The 19,818-nt window shown below is 33.3% G+C and overlaps 3 protein-coding genes across 6 annotated transcripts in view; all 3 read right to left on the bottom strand.

Moving 5' to 3' along the window:
- Positions 1 to 48: 48 nt before the first annotated feature.
- On the bottom strand, positions 49 to 6,355 carry LOC117119413 (steroid 17-alpha-hydroxylase/17,20 lyase-like). Of its 2 annotated transcripts, XM_033264232.1 has the most exons (6): positions 4,544 to 6,354; positions 4,276 to 4,455; positions 3,701 to 3,794; positions 1,457 to 1,615; positions 655 to 863; positions 49 to 214 (listed from the first exon to the last, which is right to left on the bottom strand). In XM_033264232.1, exons 1-6 carry the CDS (start codon positions 4,686 to 4,688, stop codon positions 63 to 65), a joined length of 939 nt encoding a protein of 312 aa, XP_033120123.1. In that variant the 5' UTR covers positions 4,689 to 6,354; the 3' UTR covers positions 49 to 62. The 2 variants fall into 2 exon arrangements, with proteins under 2 accessions (XP_033120123.1, XP_033120124.1); XM_033264233.1 differs by lacking the exon at positions 655 to 863 and having other exon boundaries at positions 83 to 214; positions 4,544 to 6,355.
- A 116-nt stretch (positions 6,356 to 6,471) lies between these two features.
- Positions 6,472 to 19,818, bottom strand: part of LOC117119404 (steroid 17-alpha-hydroxylase/17,20 lyase-like) — a 17,816-nt gene continuing 4,469 nt past the window's right edge. The window contains exons 1-10 of one of the 2 annotated variants that reach the window (XM_033264208.1): positions 15,172 to 15,359; positions 13,672 to 13,819; positions 12,812 to 12,991; positions 12,204 to 12,297; positions 11,450 to 11,608; positions 10,336 to 10,541; positions 9,819 to 9,950; positions 8,933 to 9,169; positions 8,718 to 8,816; positions 6,472 to 8,626 (exon numbers count right to left, since the gene is read on the bottom strand). In XM_033264208.1, coding sequence (XP_033120099.1) covers positions 8,373 to 8,626; positions 8,718 to 8,816; positions 8,933 to 9,169; positions 9,819 to 9,950; positions 10,336 to 10,541; positions 11,450 to 11,608; positions 12,204 to 12,297; positions 12,812 to 12,991; positions 13,672 to 13,819 — 1,509 coding nt within the window. In that variant the 5' untranslated portion in view covers positions 15,172 to 15,359 and the 3' untranslated portion in view covers positions 6,472 to 8,372. Of the gene's footprint in view, positions 8,627 to 8,717; positions 8,817 to 8,932; positions 9,170 to 9,818; positions 9,951 to 10,335; positions 10,542 to 11,449; positions 11,609 to 12,203; positions 12,298 to 12,811; positions 12,992 to 13,671; positions 13,820 to 15,171; positions 15,360 to 19,818 lie in introns of those variants that run through there. The other variant, XM_033264207.1, reaches the window with a different exon arrangement.
- The window catches only part of LOC117119403 (steroid 17-alpha-hydroxylase/17,20 lyase-like), a 20,055-nt gene continuing 15,710 nt past the window's right edge, over positions 15,474 to 19,818 (bottom strand). For both annotated transcript variants that reach the window (XM_033264205.1, XM_033264203.1), the window contains 4 exons: positions 17,156 to 17,290; positions 16,434 to 16,670; positions 16,230 to 16,328; positions 15,474 to 16,140 (listed from right to left, as the gene is read on the bottom strand). In XM_033264205.1, coding sequence (XP_033120096.1) covers positions 15,875 to 16,140; positions 16,230 to 16,328; positions 16,434 to 16,670; positions 17,156 to 17,290 — 737 coding nt within the window. In that variant the 3' untranslated portion in view covers positions 15,474 to 15,874. The remainder of the gene's footprint in view (positions 16,141 to 16,229; positions 16,329 to 16,433; positions 16,671 to 17,155; positions 17,291 to 19,818) is intronic.

Genomic DNA, 19,818 nt, shown 5'->3' with positions numbered 1-19,818 from the left:
TATATATACATATACATTTTCTATAATACGTTTGTCGGCAAATAGATCGACAGAGACGACAACTATTTGCACATAAGCCTACCAAGGAATAAATCCGCTATGATGTGCTTTAAGTGCAGATTAGTTAATCTATTTTTGGCATCCACGTTCCCCTCGACTTCAGTTTCCTCTTGAGTTTTCAGCAGAAGCTCAATCAAATCTTTGGCTGGACGATCTGCAAAAAAAAAAAAAAAAAAAAAAATATTTGAAAAATGGATTGTTAATATATGTGATAATACTCGCCATCTGTTATATTTGCAGTTTACCTCGACATGAACATTATAATGTTAATTTTAATATTAGTACATTTTTAGAAGTTACAAAATAGGTTTGTACTTTTTTAAAATTAACTTTAATATATTTAATTTATTATAAATTCATCATCGTATTAAAACACAATTATCAATGTCATTTCTACATGCATATATTATGCTGCGTCTTTGAATTTATTAAACCAATTAAACACTAAAAAATCCAAAAACAACGAATATATTAATGTAAAAAAGTTAAAACCGTAACTGAAATCGAATAGTGGTAACCACACACTATTCTAAACAGTCTATTGAAACATAAATCCATACAATATACATATATATATATAACTTTCGCAAATACCTGGATCAAAGTTTTTAACATGCGATTCAACTTCCTTTAATATCACCGAAAAAAAATGATTAGCATATTTTTTAAATTTGTAGAAATATGGATTTGGTACGAAGCGAAACCATGGAAGAAAATCTGCGGTCCATCCATTACCAAATCCTTTGATGACATTTGTTGAGGTTTCCACAATTTGTTTCAGTCTTGGATCGTCCACATCATACCTAGATTTATAAACAGTAATTGTTCATTATTTCTTTCCTCCGATCTTGTATTCATAGGAGTGTCGCCGAAAAGATTCACCATTATTTGTGCTTAATTCTGTACCAGATAATCACGGATTTCCAGCACATAATAATGTAAAACGGCCAACAAAACAAAATTTGTAAAGGATGATCAAGAATAAAAAACCAAACAAGACCTATCCATATTCCATACCTTCTCTTGCGATCAATTTCGAGTACGGCTAAAAACCAAAGCTGATGAATCATATTTTTCAATCATACAATCGTATATTATTATTATATTATATATTATATATTATGTTATTGTTATATCCTGGCTGGATGATACTACTTTTTAACACGTTAGCGTCCCATTCAATGGACGGTATAAATTGAGCGAAGTGCCTTATCTAAACACAAAACAAAATCGACATAGGCCGCGTAATAAAACTTCAGTTAAGGCTGTTGTTATTGAAACGCAGATTTACCGTAACTATTCGGTGTATTCAAATAAGATTTTAAAGAGAAAAAATATGCACAATATAATTATATACCATTTTAGTTTTACAAAATAAGCTGTACAGAACACTAACCTGTGGCCAAAGCACATGGAGGCGATGACGTTGTAAACAGCAAAACCAATTACATCACTGGGGTCAAAAGGTCCTTTCAACTGCTTCGCCATAACTTTCTTTAAAATCGGTCTGGTTTGTTCACTAAGACTTTCCAGATATTCGCCAGACGCAAATTGTCTAAAGACGACAAGTAATCAAGGACTTTTAACATGGCGTACCCACCCCTTTTCCCCCTATTCCTCCAGTTTTTATATATGTAAAAATATGTATCTCAATAATCCTTTCCGAATGTGCATTAGAAAAATCAGTTGTACAACATATCCACCATTTTTTTTTCTCTGGAGCCTTGCTTCAGCGTTCTTGAAATATTATTATAAGAATGAAAATAAGTCAGAATAAAATAAAGATAACAACCACATTCGATTTAAAACGATATATGAATAATGAAAATTAGGCCTACGTTCCTTCGTTCCGTTCGTTCCTAGGTAAAATAATAGGCCCACCTAGGACATATTATTAAGCATATAGGCCATTGGACCAAGTACAATATAAACGAAATTCATAAAATAATCAGCTTCTATGTGTGAATAGGTTTTCAAAATAATGGTTTCTATTTTTGTATACAAGATAAGTGAATTTGACAAAGTTACAATATATATTTTGATTTTTAGAGGACACTGATAAAGTAAATTTTTCTATTGAGGGAAAGTTAACATAATATGGTGTTTTTTTTTTTTTATAAAAGGGACATTGTAAAATATAATGGAACTCATCTTCAACTAAATCATAATTAAATAGTTTACATACTCGTTCGTTTCTTTGTGTTTTTGCCCATCTTCCCCTTTCAACATCAAGGTCAAGAACACCTAATCTCAACTTTGTCATAACTGTTTTCATTTTTAAATTCTTAATAATATAAAGATCGAAACTTTCTAAATAAATGTACCTTAACATTTTCATTTCGTTCTATTTTTCTAATCTGTAAATCATAACATTTCACTAAGTACCTGCTCTGATCGGTGTGGATAATGTATATCCAAAATCGAATTATATTAAGTAGACATGTAATAGATATGGAAAACCGTCCCGTTTCTGATAGAATCGAGATGTATCTACAAAACTGGCTATGGACACGTTCAATCATTTTCATGTCTTTAAAACCCCAAATTTCTGATCCATACGTGAGAATCGGAAGTATTTATGAGTCGAGTATGTGATTCCATTCGTTGGCAGGTAGATGATTAAAATTTCGATTGATTATGGATTTTATTGAAAAAAAAAAGCTTTTTTTGCTTGTATACAATTTTTGTCCTTTGTAATACCATTTTTCCATTTCCGTATCTTGCCACCATTTTTAAATATCATAGCCTTAGTTTTTTCGACATTAACAGTAAATACAGTAAATGCTCGAATAAGCGCCGCACCAAACCTGATTATTTTTTTTTTGCCAAGCGCCGCTCTCGAATAAGTGCTGCGGCGCGCGCCTAATCAAGGGTACCGTATATTATTGCCCTGTGTGTAATGAAAGTCTTTGAGAAACATGATTTTAAATGCAAAGTATAAAGTTTTAAAATGAATAAATAACACAATGAAGACACAAGAATTTCTTTGTGAACGTTTATTTACGATGACATAGGACCTATGATAGGCCCACTGAACTTCGGGAATACGTGAAACAGGAAACATGGAAATGGGTATGGAAAGCGCCACTCTCCAATAAATTTTTGGCGCCGCTATTGAATAAGCGCCTCACCGAAGCCTCCAAAAATTTTATAAGCGCCGTGGCGCTTATTCGAGCATTGATTGATTGATTGATTGATTGATTGATTGATTGAATTTATTCAGTGTAAACACCAAGGATAGCCCACGAAAGTCTAGAAGAACGCTTATTTCCTGTGGGGTCCTTCTGGTGGTGATTGAGCAGTACACCGGGAGACAATCCCTTACTCTTTTCCGAAGAGCGTACTGCGTTTTTTAGCGTGCACATGGGCCATAATAATAATAACCAACGGCTTAAACGTCTCATCCGATCCTATTGTAACTTGTATTTCAGCCCTCTAGCTGAAACACAAGGAGAGGCAGTGATGGGGATTGAACCGGAGACCTATAGACACAGTGGTTACTACCAAATTAGCCGACTGAGCTAAGCTGCAATATACATATTATAACAATATTAGAAATCTATGCTCCCTTGTGAATTCGAAATATTTTTTTAAATTTAAGTGATAGAAAAAATGTATATTCAAGTAAGTACTGTACTACCTGATAGCTGAGTGAGCCAGCATGCGATGATACTTCCAAATTGGAGTAGGCTGGGCCATGGCGATATATTGTTTACCATCCGTAAACCAATCATCTAGTTGTTGAAAAAAGAAATAATTAGTTTAATGAGATATGAGAAATTCCTAATTTAAATTAAGGAATGAAAAACCAAATTGATATGATTACATATTTAAACAAGAAATTTCAAGGCAATATATGTTATACTGTATTTGTTATGGTAGTGAAAGAAATTCAATTCCTGCCAGTGTGAACCTAGCACATTCAAGTTGGATTAGAATATATTATTTTTTTTTAAATTTCTTATTGATTTAATTATTCGACTGCATACCGACAATATGTATTTAGACAAAATGTATATCCGAATTCAGTTAAGTTGCAGGTTTCATTGTCCTAATTACATTTTGTAATTTTGTATGTTTTTGTTTTATTCTCTCTTGGACGTACCTCCCGTTTGGAAGAGTCCACTGACATAAAAGTGTAGTTTCTGATTAAATTATATATAAAAGAAACAATGGAACTTATTGACCCGTATTAAACAGTTTTTTGAAACTTACTTATGAATGAAAGTGGACGTCCACTGAAATCCTTGGGCTTTGATAGCAACACCTCGTGTACTAACTCATAGTTGTTAACGACGACGGCCCAATACGATCCAAGTTTTATGGAAAATACATTTCCATATTTTTCTGACATATGCTTGAAAGCCTTATGAGATGGTATATCTCCTATAAGAGCTGAATGAAAAAATTATTTCGTTTTATTGTATATCTGAAAAAGTTTATTTAAATGTCATTATTCATGAATCAACATTAGACAACTTACCAAACATGTTTCCTATGATTGGATATGGGAAAGGTCCAAGTGGCATTCCAGGTGGTCGACGCGCGTTGTACACCCACGTGATGATTATGACGGCGAGTAGTACAAGCCATGAAGATAAGCCCAGAATAAAAGTTTGGTATACCATCCTAAAACACAACAATTTGCGAAGTTATTGCAGTGCCGTTATGTACTTATTATATTATTTACCCAATTAAATATAATACAAATTATTGATGACTGTCAAGTATCTATCATCAATCAGAATTTTAATTAAAATATAATAATATAGGCCTACAATATATCATCCCATAGGCCTATTTAAACACTGTTTCTATCATTTTACTATTTTGTATATATTTATTTTCTTTATTCTTTATACTGGGGAACCTGTTCAATAGGAAATATATTGCTCTCTCCATAGGGCCTATGATAATTAGGCCTATATAATTATAAGTCTCTACTATAATAATGACATCTGTGTCCAACCGCAAAGAATACCGTAATTCAAGTCAGTCCCTCAAGATATTACACTACAATCCGATACTGATTAGGCATAACGGCCAGCAAAAAAAAAAAAATATCCACACGAACTGGCCAATTTGACAAGAATGTGCTGGTCCACCGGACCGTTTTTGGTACGGACCATTTACCTTTAACAAGCCTAAAAGACTTTTAGTTATGGGAAGGCTTAGTTATGGGAAAGTTTATTCACAACTTCACCAGCCCCACAGGCAAAATATTGGGCGATTTCAAGGGGGTCGAGCAAAAAATTGTGTTGGATCCATATATGGAAAGAATCAACTACAACTGAAACGGCATGTTGACGCACAAAAGGGTTGCTATCTATTGTTGATCTGACTGGTCATGCGTAAATGGCCGTTCTGAGTGCTGATTATCTGTTGAGGTGTATTTGAATAGGTGATACCCTTCATGTACTATACGTGGTAGTTTAAGCCCAAGTTTAAGCTGATATCATTGCAGTATTCATATCTGTACGCACAGTGAACGTATAAATATTAAATAATAACGTTACATAACCTAATTCATGACAGTGGTATTTATTTATTATGGACCCCAGTATTACCTTCCTCTGTCAGAGATCAAAAGGAGGAATTGTGGGATTACTGATCGATCAACTGTAAAAAATTCAATTGACTGCCCTCCATTTTTAAACTTAACCGCCTAAAAAATCGGTACGATTGTCAAAAACCATACTCCGTCCATGCAATAATTTCATATTATAGTCTATAGAGTATTTTCATTTTCAGTACCAGAGAAAAGGCTGCTTAAAACCACAAAATCTACAAAGTAGTAGAATATCTCTCACATGGGTAAAACCAGATTATATACTTCATGATTAAAAAGATGTTTCGTCGGATGGCGATCACAAAACCACATAATTTAGTCTTTTGTTGACCAATTTCAGGATGAAAATGATTTTTTTGTTCTTATTGTGTTATACACATTTTTAAAAATAGAAAAACTACAGCAGTATATTAATGTACTGTGATATGGAGGGTATTACATCACTGTACATAACGTACAGATAGCATTTTGATAAAAACCTGATTTAATGATATAATGAAATCAAAAAAAAAAATCCCTTTGAATATAACAATTTTATATGTATATTTCTGATGAAAGGCTTTCAATACTTTTACAGAATGAAATGGCTGATTGTAAAGTGAAATAATTTCCTTTTGATAGGCCTATATAAACAATTCTGTATTTTTTTATATCGCTAGATTTCGATTTTTTCCCAGATTATTTAATGTAATTTAATTAATGTGTTTTTGTAATTTGTTTTTCATAAATTTCCAATTATGATGGACAATAAATTTTATCTTATCGTATTTTCTTTTTTTATTTTACCTCAGCACCATTTAAATTTTTATTTTGTGCTATTTTTAAAGCAATTTCAGTCTCGGTGTTTTTTTTTTATAAAAACATTTTTTTTTTGTAAGTGTATGCAAATACACTCAAGATAAGATAAAGGTCTTGGTTCGGTGTCGAATTATGAAACGTGACAGGCTTGGCACCTAGACATCTGATTAGTGCCAAAAATTTACTGCATACATGTAAGATATAATAATGAACAATTAACAACAAATATAGCTTTGCTCACTATAATTATGGAAAAAGTGTCAATCTGATTGCTTTTTTGTAATTGGAATTATTTGAATAGTTCCAAATACAGTAAAAGTTGTTAGTTTATTTTTTTAAATGAGTAAGAAAAAAAAACTAGTGACACAATCAGCTCCGCAATCACCCTAATTTCCTTTGACATAGGCATGTTGTATTTTTGTTTTTATGTTGACACACTAGTATTTAATACTTTGTTGGTTATTTCTAATTATTTTAACCACACAAAGTCTCATGCATATTTTCTAGCTCCTTGCTGATAGCAGGGAAACGACAATGAAACAGTGAGTAACATCTTAATTTTACACTTGACTTCAGATCGTAAAAACTAACCACTAATACTTATTTATCGTTGGATCCGATGAATTTATTCAATGACAACGTACATAATCTTGAGTATGATATTGATCAAGGGAAGTCTTTAGTTAGTATTTTTAATGATTTCCGAAAAGCGTTCGACACAATTGATAACAAGGTTTCATATTTTAAACCCAGTCATTATGGTATTATAGGTAAAGCTTTAATTTGGATTTCCAGTTAGTTAATAGAATAATATATTTATTTCGTTGGTATTAAGTTTGATAAAGGTCTTACATTGAAAGTTCACATTCAAAGTTCAAAATATTAATTTTAAAAAATCAGGAGAAAGTCTGGAAAGACATTTTGTTTTCATAAAAACTGTAGTTATGCTTTATAATTCATCTATCCAAATTGAAATGAGGTATGGGGAAACATTAAATTCTCAAAAAAATGTTCGCTAGATGTATACATTTTTTTTTCATATTTCAGAGCACAGTCACCCTCTTTATTTTACTAACTTAAAATTCTTTATTATATATAAAATCCATAGTTATATGTTTTGAAATTTTTTTGCGATATTTTTTGATAATCGAACAGCTCACACGTTAAGTTGTTCTTTTGCTACTGTAGAATACTTATATAATACAAGATTTAGAAATTATGTTTGATTTAGCTATACAAAAGCCAAGAAACCTTAGGGAAATTTGGAATAGGTTACGCAGGTTCTATACTTTGGAATCAACTTTCGTTCGATATTCGCCAAACTAGTTGAAAACCATTTTAATACAACGTTTAACAAACATTTACTTGAACAGTACACTGTTTAATGATTTTTAAGTGTTTCAACTTAAATTTGAGACTAAGATTTATCATTTACTTTACAATTGATTGTATTACTATTATTATAATTTTTACTACTATTATTATTTTTATTTTTATCTTTATGATTAGTGTTATTATTATTATTACACTGCACCCTCCAATTCGAGACCCCTCTATTTCCGAGACCACTCTAGAGACTACTTTTCCAAAGACCAAACTAACAATCTTCAACCTTTTAACACAAGGCTAGCCCTCTAATTAGAGACAAACCCCGAGACCACCCTAAATTTTTTTGAGGTCCCAAAGGTGATCTCGAATTAGAGGACGAACTGTATTATTATATGTATGAATATTTCTTATGAATATGATTAACATAATATCTCATTATATTTTACTACTGTAAAATGGGGTAATCCTGATAAAAACAAATTTTTTTTAACCTCCTTTTGCCATGTGTAGTTGCTCAATTTATCGTGCGTTTGTATTTGGCAACACAATTTAATTAATGAATAAAAGTGAATGAAATAATAAAAGTGAATGAAAAGTAAACATATGATACACATTATTAGGTGTTCCTGGTCTTAGCGAGGACGTTGTATGGCTTAGGAACGGTCACTAATCCGGGTTTATCGGGGACAGCTACAGGACTGTCAACTCCTTCGGGTTTGCTGAATATAAAATTCTGTATCAGCCATACAAATGTCAGGAAAACGTTAGCTTTAGCAAAGGATTCTCCAACACACACTCTGCGACCAGTGGAGAACGGAAGAAAGCTTGGTAGACGCTGTTTAACAGTGTTTGTTGAATCCAAAAACCTTTCTGAAAAAATATACAAATAATAATTTTTAGTGCAAAAATCTGGAGTGAAACGAGAAGCTCGTTATAGAAAAAGGTACCAGATGCTACTTACCGGGTTGGAATTTTTCTGGCGATTGCCAATATTTCGGATCATTATGAAGCGCCCACAAATTCACTATCACAATCGTGTCTGCCGGTATCTTGTATGAGCCTATATATTATAAGCCGAGCTTTATTATATGGTCAAATGTGAAAATCCAATGCGAAATATAATTCATATAATATATTAAAATCGTTACTTCTCATATGCTGCTTTATGCATCTTACCTATCGTCGTGTCTACTAATGCTTTGTGAAACAAAGCAAGTGGTACCGCAGTCTTATATCGCATTATTTCCATGATGGTAGCCTCGGTATACGGCATCTTTCCACGGTCACTTAGTCTCGGAGGTCTGTCTCCTACAACTCTATCAATTTCTTTCTTCACTTTTTCTTGCACATCCGGGTTATCGATTAAGCTTGCAATGCCCCACAATAACGTTGTTGTCATGGTATCAACACCGGCTATTGCAAAAAGTTTTCAAAGCAAATTTTAGGAGAAATATAACAGAATTTCAAACTGGCAGATATCACATAGTTTAACGAAAAGGATAGTAAGAACAAAATACCTATCTTCAAGTAATATACAACATCTTGGACAAGAAATTTTTTAAAACATTATAGAGAATATTAAAATTATATGATATCTTCAGCAACCAAGATTTGATAAGTATTATTAATAATAATGTTAACACTAAAACAAAAATACGATTGAAAAAGAATTCTAAACTCTCAATTCACAGTATAATTAGAAAACCTAATAAAACTTATTATATATAAAAATGCGAAATTATATAACGAATATTAAAATATAATCACACATCCTAAGCAAAATTTTCTATAATCTGCAAGCTAAGAATCGGGGCTTGGTATAAGATCGCCCGGAGAGAGACAAAAACGTAGATGAAATTCCCTGCTGTCTGAAAACACGCGACTTGTTAATGAACCTAAAATGACGCGTAGTTTTGTGAGACTACACGTTGGATCGGGGACACGTAGGGCACGTGGGACAAGTGCGTAATCATGGCCTTGTTCTGATTGGTTTAATTGACGACACTCCTGAAAGGTCCATTATATAGAATCAATAGTGCGTTGCAAAATATCGTGGACTTACCATGGAATATATTAGCCACAAGTTGCTGTATGTGCATAGAAGTTAACCTGTTCTCAACAGGAACGGTGTCTTCGATTTCAACTTCCCTTTGGGATTTCAGCACGATGTCAAGGAAATCTTTCGCAGGAAGATCTGCATACATTGATGAAAAGAAGTATCGTACATTATAAAATCATGAAAACAGCAGAAGAGATGATTAGATAATCTTCTAGTTATTTAAGTTCACATCCTTCTTGTCATGCTAATAAATATGCTAAACTACTATGCAAGAGAGCAGTTATATGTTCAGTTCACACTGAAGAAGGTTACGGGGACGACCGAAATATTTGTGTACAAATAAATATATTTATGTTCCTGAAACACTTCAATCTTTGATTTCACTTGTGATCAGTCTCACTACATATGATAAGACCTGAACATACGTGCCCCATCAACAGAAGAACATGTGATACAAACACAATCAAATATAATCTACTGTACTATATATATTTTGATTTCAGTGTCGGTTTCCTTTTACCTGGATCAAAGCTTTCTACATGGGATTCAACTTCCTTCACTATCAATGAAGTGAATTCAGCAGCACACCTTTTGAATCTATAAAAATATGGATTTGGCACATGACGAAACCATGGAATATAGTCGGCAGTCCATCCAACAAATCCTTCGATGCATTGTCTTGAAGTTTTCATAATTTTGTTAAGTCTTGGATCATTCGCTTCATATCTAAATATAGAAATTATACAAAATAGTAAACTTGTTCATTGTTACAGAGAGAAGCCAAACCTATTGCGACCAACGTGTGTTGACGTGTAGAAAAGTACAACAGAGAAAAGATTACAGGAATGTTGATGTGCACAATTTTGATTTTTTTTCCACCTGCAGTACCACACTGTTTGATACAGATAGTTAATTTGAATTTAGTCATGCACAAAGTGAGTAAGGTACGAATTCCTCTAACTCTCAGGCCTATCTTGCCATAGTTTGTTGATTGAAAAGGACGACATATTATGATTATTGATAGGGAAATAGTATTTGGTTATTTTGTGACTCTTTAAATTCAGAACTTAAGATGAAATTCTTTTCTTTTCTGTCCATTTTACAAACACATTAGAGAGAAATATATACCTAATGAAATGTACATTCGTTAAAAAATATAATTTGTTAATAGAGATATTAATCAAATTATGTAATTAGCAATTTATTTTGAAAAATCATTAGAAAATGGGAAAAGAAAGGCCTGTGTGTCTGATAAATATTTTGATTATATTTTGTGAAATGGGCCCGGAGGCCATTTTTTATTGAAAAAAAAAACAAACTCAAAACCTAAAACTTGAAATCGGTAACTTGCAGACAAAGCAAAAATCAATTAATTAAACAATAATAATTCATTAAAAAAAAAATTAAATGAACTTTACATGCTTACGAATAAGCCATTTCATGGTTCTAGCTGGGCATGCGCGTACCAAGTTCATTCGACATAAGCACCATATTTATTTATATATTTATATAAATATGGTGCTTATGTCGATTGACCATACACACTACATGTTTATGTCGATTGACTTTTGATGCCACAGGATAAGCTCATGCGCAGTTAGAACCTTGAAATGCCTTATTGAAACTACACATACCTATGACCAAAGCACATGGTGGCAATTAAATTGTAAATAGCAAAACCAATGACGTCGTGGGGGTCAAAGGGACCTTTCAGTTTCTCCGTCATAATTGTTTGCCAGACTGGTCTTATTTCTTCAGTAACGCTTTCTAAGTATTCACCAGATGCAAATTTTCTTAAGACAAACATTATAACACATAAACATTAGCAATGACATCAAAATTTTAAATAATATATAAAAAAAATATTGTAAGTCATTGATAGATAAATTAGGCTTAAAAAGAACGACGTTTCGACTCTATCTTGAAATCATTCCAAGATTTGTAGTGAGAATTATCATGGAGGTATTATATGTAAAAGTATATAATTAATTAATCTTATTAATGGAAGAATAAACATGCAGTCAAGTTCCTTTATGCAGTTCGATATATATATATATATATATATATATATAGGCCTATGTATATATATATACAGTATATATATATGATATACATTTATATGCATATATTATTGATAGCAATATTGCTCATATTAGCAAATCAACCCTGCTGTTGTTAGTCAAGTGATATAGCCGACATATCTAGATAAAGGAATCCGTGGCCTTTATCGGTTTATCCAGGTGAAGTATTCTCTAGACAGAGAGACACCTTATTCATGGAATGTTATAGACCCATTTAAATAATACAACCTAGATATCATTTTATGTTTTTATCAGCAGTCTGAATTTAGTTTACTCTATATATTAGATAAATTCCTATATGGTACACCTGATAGCGGAGTGAGCTAGCATACGATGATGCTTCCAAATTGGAGTAGGCTGGGCCGTAGCGATATCTTTTTTACCGTCTGTATACCAATCAACTATTAAAAGGAAAAACAGTAAGTTCAAAATGGTAAAAATTACTCTAAACATAGTTCATTATCGGACAAGCTGCTAAAGGCCATGAACTGAAATGAACCCCATTTACAGGAAATGAATTTAACAGAACAAATTCACTAACAAAACATGAATTATATCTGCACAAGCGCGGTTTAATCAAAATGGAAATATACTTAAAACAGGGTGAATTTTATACCATACTGAATGAAGAAGATTTTCAAAAGTGGTAATGTGGAAGTCTTTGATAAAAGTCTGTTTTAGGCTTGGAGGCAAAATTAATTGTCATTGTGAAATAATTTGATTGAGAAATTATTGTTTATTTTGCGATTTTTTTTTGCGAGTAATAATAAAATGAAACATAATGTGGCTGAGGTGGGTGTATACTCTGGTGCAACTGTCGGGGAACTTTGGATCACCTGTCGGAATCTGGCCGCACACCTGGGTCTTAACCAACAGTCCACAACTATTATAGTACAGTAACAACGTCAAACTTACATCCAAATGTACTTGGACGTCCACTGAATTCATTGGTCTTTGTCAGCAATACCTCGTGTACTAACTCATTGTTGTTAACGACGACGGCCCAAAGTGAACCCAGTTTTATGGAAAATACATCTCCATATGTTTCTGACATTCGCTTGAAAGTCTTTTGAGGTGGAATATCTCCTATAAGATCTTGATACATAATTGGAAAAGAATAATAATTAATATATAATATTGTATTCAATACTGGTTACGTGTACTCAATGCATTGCATATATCATGTTGGATCTCCAAGAAGAGATATCAAATATCTAAATGGAAAAAGCCCAGAAACAACATATGTCGCTTAATGTACATAATATGCAAAGTTTATTTTTTTCATTCTGATCAGATTTTCATCTTCCGATTTTCCTCTTCTGTTACATTTAAATTATGTAGGCCTACAAATACAGCTAGTCCTCCAAATCGAGACCACCCTTGTTACTTGAAAATGTGAGGTGGTCTCGGGGTTAAACTCCAATTAGTGGGCTAGTTTTGTGTTAAAAGGTTGAAGACTGTTATTTGGGTCTTTGGAAAAATGGTCTGTACGTGGGCGTCCACTACATGCATCGGGTTTTTTCACCAGCACCTCGTGTACTAACTCATAGTTGTTAACGATGACGGCCCAAAATGATCCAAGTTTTATAGAAAATACATTTCCATATGTTTCTGACATTCGCTTGAATGTCTTATGAGATGGAATATCTCCTATAAGATCTTGGTATATTATTGGGAAAAAAAACAATATACGTTCAAATTATATATATATATATACATACATATACATACATTTGTCATAAAATAGGCCTAACTCATTAAATTCTAGAACGTACCGAACATGCTTCCTGTGATTGGATAAGGAAATGGTCCAGGTGGCATTCCATGTGGTCGACGTGCGTCTATGTACCACCACGTGACGACTATGATGGCAATTAATACAAGCCATGCAGGTGATGATGGAAAATCAATCTGAAATATCATCTTAAGCAAAACATTTTGGAAATTAACAAACTTGATACTGTCCCTGTCCCTTGCCGCAGCGTCTAAAGGTGTCAATATATGCAGTATACCGTGTTCATTCGTTCATTCTAATAAATAGGGGATTTATATAAAGGAAAATAGACTATGTTGAGATAAAGATGTAAATTTTGCAAAATGATAAACACTGATATTAAGTTTGTAGGCCTAGTACCGGGCAGTCTATACGGCCTAAAATGTTAAACTCTTCATCATCCAATGATGTGCATTTAATATTTATTATTTGTGTAATCATTGATAAACTAGTTGCAGCATCAGATCGAGAATGACTAATCATATATGCAATCTACAGCAGGCCCGTACGCAGGATATTTATTAGGTGGGTGCGAATTTGTGGAGAGTAGATCAAAATGGCTGGGGGCCGCCAGCAGATTCCTGCTGGGGTGGAGTGGGCGGAGGACCCTTGCGCTCAGACATTTTTGACAATTTGAGGTTGTAATTTATTCTGAAGATTCAATATCAACAGTATTAAACAGATTCATGAAAAGAAGGGTTGGGGTCTATTGCCGGATTTTTACAGATGGAGGTTTCATCACCTCAGCCATACCGTGGTTGACAAGACGAGATCTCCGAAGAGATGCTTTTTATAAATAAATAATGATATGAAAGGGATAAACCCTAAACTGTGTTCCGGCAATGCTGAAAATAGCCCTGGTTGCTTTCCGTGGTCCTATTATTCAAAAACGCATAAAAAATATAGGGGTTACCGCACTCAGATCGAATATTAAACTCTGTAAACAAAACTGTAAAACCTCTCAGTTTTGGTATTCTTATTAGCTCATCTACTTTTGACATAGAAGCGCAGAGGAATTAAAAACTTATTTTTTATTATAAAAACTGTATTTAAGGCCTAAAATCAGATTTTCCATGCTTCATCGGATTTTATTTAAATTTGGAAGAGTATGTTTTCCGGTGATGGAGTTAGTACATTTACACACAAAAAAATCAATAATTTTCATTTCCATGAAAAAGGCTAACAAGAAATGCGTTTTGCTCAATATCTCAAAACCATGATTTTTGCTTATAATGCGTTCCTTCGAATCACGGCAGCACAGAGTGAACTAGTCATGGACAGAAACCTTATAGTAATGCGTTTCATGTATTAACACTGTGACGTATTTTACGAATCAAATCGATATCTGCTAGCTAAACAATAGGCCTAATATCTTCTGAAGTGAGAAAAAAAAAACTGACACTTGATTCAATCAATCATATCTACTACTCAAATAAGGCTTATACTTATTATAGCAGTATAAAATAGTATATTTATAGCTTCCATAGTATATTATACATACCTTCGTTGTGATCGTCACTGCTGGCTAATACAATTATGAACTTTGGCTCAGCTTGCTTGTTGTGGTATTAAGTATTTGCGTAACGTTATTGTTAGATGATGGGTCAACAAGTTTAAAGTAACTGATGGCAATTACAGGACGGACTCACTCATCCGTGACCAACTCATGTTTTTTACTCTACGCAAATGCAGCACAAACAGGTCCTAAAATCCAGACTGACCCCAAGAACTACGTCGTCGCACGCGAAAGCGAAACGTTATGTGAAGTTTTCTTTTCAAAAAGGACTATTATCTACAACAATGTATTTTTATACCATAATATTTTAATACTTGCAATATTATCAAAAACATTTGCTACTGAAACCAAATTATCACTAAAACAGATTTTTCGTTCTGATGTCCATATATTACACTATCTTCCGTATGGTACATAAAAACCCTTGAGTTTACTGGCCCTTGTCTCCCTAATTCCGACTGAAATTTTGCTGGATCCAGCAAGCTATGCTGCTCTTTCCTTAAGATTGCTTTACGTAGGAGAAAATATGGATCGTCTTTGCATTTGCAAATGTTCCCTCTAAAGTTTTAGGATAACAAATCAATACAATTATTCTCACAAAAAAATATAATATATATATATATATATTATTTTCGGGTACAATATTGTAAAAATATATTCCCTCTGAATATTTCAATTAAGCATATCATTAAATGTGGCACACTGTGTTCCTGCTATTAGCAAGGACCTTGTATGACTTAGGAACGGTCACTAGTCCGGGTTTATCGTGGACAGCTACTGGACCCTCGACTCCCTCAGGTTTGCTGAATATAAAATTCTGTATCAGCCAAACAATTGTCAGAAAAATGTTAGCTTTAGCCAAGGACTCTCCAACACACACTCTGCGACCAGTGGAGAACGGAAGGAAGCTTGGTAGACGCTGTATAACAGTATTTGATGAATCCAAAAATCGTTCTGAAAAAATTACATACAAATGATAATTTTTAACGCTAGAATGAAATAAAAAAGTATCATTGTAGAAAAAGGTACCAGAAGCTACTTACCGGGTTGGAATTTCTCTGGTGATTGCCAATATTTCTGATCATTATGAAGCGCCCACAAATTTATTAACACAATCGTGTCTGCCGGTAACGTGTACGAGCCTATAAATCGTAAACCGAGCCTTATTATTATTGTTAAATATGAAAATCAAGTGCATAACGTGATTCATATGATATATTAAAATCGTTACTGTATTATTCATTTACCAATTGTCGTGTCAACTAATGCCCGGTGGACCAGGGCAAGTGGTGCCACAGTCCTAAACCGCATTATCTCCATGATGGTAGCCTCCGTATACGGCAATTTCCCACGGTCACTTAGTATTGGTGGTTTGTCTCCTATAACTTCATCAATTTCTCTCTTGATTCTTTCTTGCACATTTGGGTTATCCACTAAACACGCAATGGCCCACAAAAGCGTTGTTGTCTGAGTATCAACTCCGGCTAATGGAAAAAATCATCTTCAGTTAAATTGCAGAATAGAATACAGTTTCAAAATGTACTCACGTTGAACAATAGTATAATGAAAGTGTAATAAAATCTGTTATTAAGTTTTAAAGAAACTTTTAGACCTAGAAGAAATATAACATAATATCAATCTGATAGATATTACAGAGTTTAACGAAAAAAGGACAGAATCACTCTATATTCAAGTAATATATATATATATATATATATATATATATATATATATATACATATATATATAAACAATTTGCTGAATATTATTAATAATTTCAACGGTAAAACAGAAATACAATTGAAAACCGAAACTAAACTCTGAAATTATACAAGATAACCTAATAATAATTATTTATTACAGTAATGCGACAATTATAAAACAAATATTTAAATAAACACAAATTTCCTGCCAGAAAATACGCTTACTGCGTCGCAAACTTTGAAAATGCTACATACAGTACACTTACCAAGGAATATATCAGACATAATTTGCTTTATGTTTACATTAGTTAACCTGTTCTCAACATCATCCAATTTTCCTTCAACTTCGCCTTCCTTTTGGGATTTCAACAGAATGTCAAGCAAATCTTTCGCGGGAAGATCTGCAGATATTGAAAAAAGAATATTCAAATAAGGTACCGGGTATGCTGCGTAGCACCGTTCACGGTGCATACCAATAAGGTATCTACCCAGTACTGATTCATAAACCTTAACCGTATTCAGGTCTTATCGGAAGTCAGAATATTTAAAATTAAATTAAAAAAAAAAACCAAACAAAAAAAAAAAAAAAAAAAAAACAAAAAAAAAAAAAAAAAAAAAAAAAAAAAGAAAAGTTAGATAATCAATAGCGAAATATATATAGGGTGCTTTGTTTAAGTTATTGCTATTATCTGCACGTCGTTTACTTTACCATTTGAATTATATGTATAACTGTGCACAGTTTACCGTACCCATTTACATCAAAAGAGAGAATTAGTACTCAAAAGGGACATGTTTTGTATTAAAAAATATATTTAAGAAATTGAAAGAAATGCCCTATAAACATATATTAGTGAGAGAATGCATTAACAATTTACAGTAATTATTGAATTGGAATTGTATGCATTGTGTGTATGTGTAGGTGTATGTATAGATATGTATAACTATGTGTAGGCCTATGTATGTATAGAGATCCGAACAGTAATCGGGAGGTCCTGGGTTCGGACAAATGTTTTTTTCTCAAATATTTATTATTATCTTTAATTATCACCAGTGGGGTTGTATCTCCATACCTAAGTTACATTCATGTGACTTACGATTATCCATTGTGTATTTCGCAATACCTTGGGGAAAAAAGTGTCATAATCGGAAAATCCAAGGGTGTACCGTATCACTTGGTGTCATAGCTCAGTTTGTATAGTATCCGACTGAACGGAAATCGGAAGTTCTTGGGTCTTGGGTTCGTAGACGTTTGAAAAAAATTGATTGTTGATGACCAGGAAGTAGCTGAGATCCTTAATCATTATTTTGCTTCGGTGTTTACCGAAGAACCTCCTTTTGATGTTCCTATATTTGAATTTGAGGGCTCAGAAGACAAGAAGTTAACTACAGTTGTGTTTTCCTCGGAGGCTGTTCTTAATAAGATAAATAAATTGAAGCCAAGCTAATCTATTTCAGAGACTTTTAGAGGGAAATTTTGTCCCACCTACATGGAAGGAAGCTAATGTGTCCCCTATTTTCAAGAATGGCTCTAAGAAATAACCGGCTAATTATAGACCAGTTAGTTTGACATCGCAGCTTGGTAAAATTATGGAGTCAATTATAAGGGACGTTATCGTTGATCACCTTGAAAAAATAGTTTACTTCGACCATCATGGCTTTAGAAGTAAGAGGTCTTGTACTAACTAATTTACTTACATTTCTTGAAAGAGTGATTGCTGAATATATCGACCAAGGCTTTCCAGTTGATGTGATTTATTTTGATTTTCGGATGGCGTTTGATAAATTTCCCCATGTTAGACTAAAGAATAAAGTTGTTACTCACGGAGTGGATGGGGATTTAGGTGTGAGGATTAGGAACTGGCTCTTGGGCCGATCACAAAGAGTGGTTGTAAATGGTAGGAAATCGTCATGGGCCTGAGTTATTAGTTGGATGCCTCAGGGGTTAGTTCTGGGCCCAATACTTTTTCTCATTTTTATAAATGACATTGACATTTCCATTAGCTCATCTATTCTGAAATTTACAGATGACATTAACATATTTGGACCAGTAAAGGCAGCGGTAGATTCTGAAGTTTTACAGAGTGATATCGATAAATTATCCGATTGGTGTAATGACTGGTTAATGCTTTTCAATGTCAGTAAATGCAAAGTTATTCATTTTTGGTACAACAATCCTAGATATGCTTATAAATTGGATGGTACTGTTCTTGATGAGGTTGATAGTCAGAAAGACTTAGGCATTATTGTTGATAGTTCGCTCAAACCAAGTAAACAGTGTGATTGCAAATAAAGTTCTAGGCACTATTAAAAGGTCAATAGAATATAAGTCAGTTCATGTTATCAGATCTCTTTATGTTGGGTTAGTCAGACCACACCTTGAGTTTTCTGTTCAGTCATGGTCGCCTCAATTAAAAAAAAAGACAATTTTATTATAGAAAATCCAGCGGCGGCTACGAGACTGCCTCCGTGTTTACGTGGTATGTCGTATGAAGATAGGTTAGGTATTTTTAGTCTGACAACATTAGAAAAAAGGCGCCACCAATGTGACATTATTGAGACATTTAAAATCCTGACTAATAAGGAAGATGTTGATAGGGATATTTTCTTTCAAAGATCTGTTGCTTCAGTTACTAGGGGCCGTAGGTATAAATTGAACAAGAAATATGCTCGTCTAAATTGCCGTAAGCACTTTTTTACTCAAAGAGTTGTTAATGCTTGGAACGCTCTCCCCGCCAGTACAGTTGAAGCTGACTCTATAAACCATTTTAAGTCAAAGTTTGAGAAGTCTAGAGGGGCTCAAGAGGGCCACATCAGGCCTACCAGCCTCTTTCACCACTCATTTAGAGTGGTGTACGGTGAGTCGTATCCAGATAGGGACAGATTTTTTTTCTCAAATATTGCTTATCATCTTTATGTGTTTGTATATATA

The sequence above is a fragment of the Anneissia japonica genome, unplaced genomic scaffold, assembly GCF_011630105.1.
Source record: "Anneissia japonica isolate Jap-2015-1 unplaced genomic scaffold, ASM1163010v1 scaffold3293_len478364_cov160, whole genome shotgun sequence".
Lineage (NCBI taxonomy): Eukaryota > Metazoa > Echinodermata > Crinoidea > Comatulida > Comatulidae > Anneissia > Anneissia japonica.
The sequence above is the reverse complement of the archived record's forward strand: the minus strand, read 5'-3'. Positions and strand labels throughout refer to the sequence as shown.

Bases quoted from the DNA above. Each gene is read 5' to 3' on its own strand.
- LOC117119413 (XM_033264232.1), bottom strand. From the start codon at position 4,688: ATGGTATACCAAACTTTTATTCTGGGCTTATCTTCATGGCTTGTACTA. The intron at 4,456-4,543 runs GTAAGTTGTCTA...TTTTTCATTCAG, and splicing joins AATCATAGGAAACATGTTTG to CTCTTATAGGAGATATACCA. The intron at 864-1,456 runs GTTAGTGTTCTG...TTATAAATCTAG, and splicing joins TCCATGTGCTTTGGCCACAG to GTATGATGTGGACGATCCAA.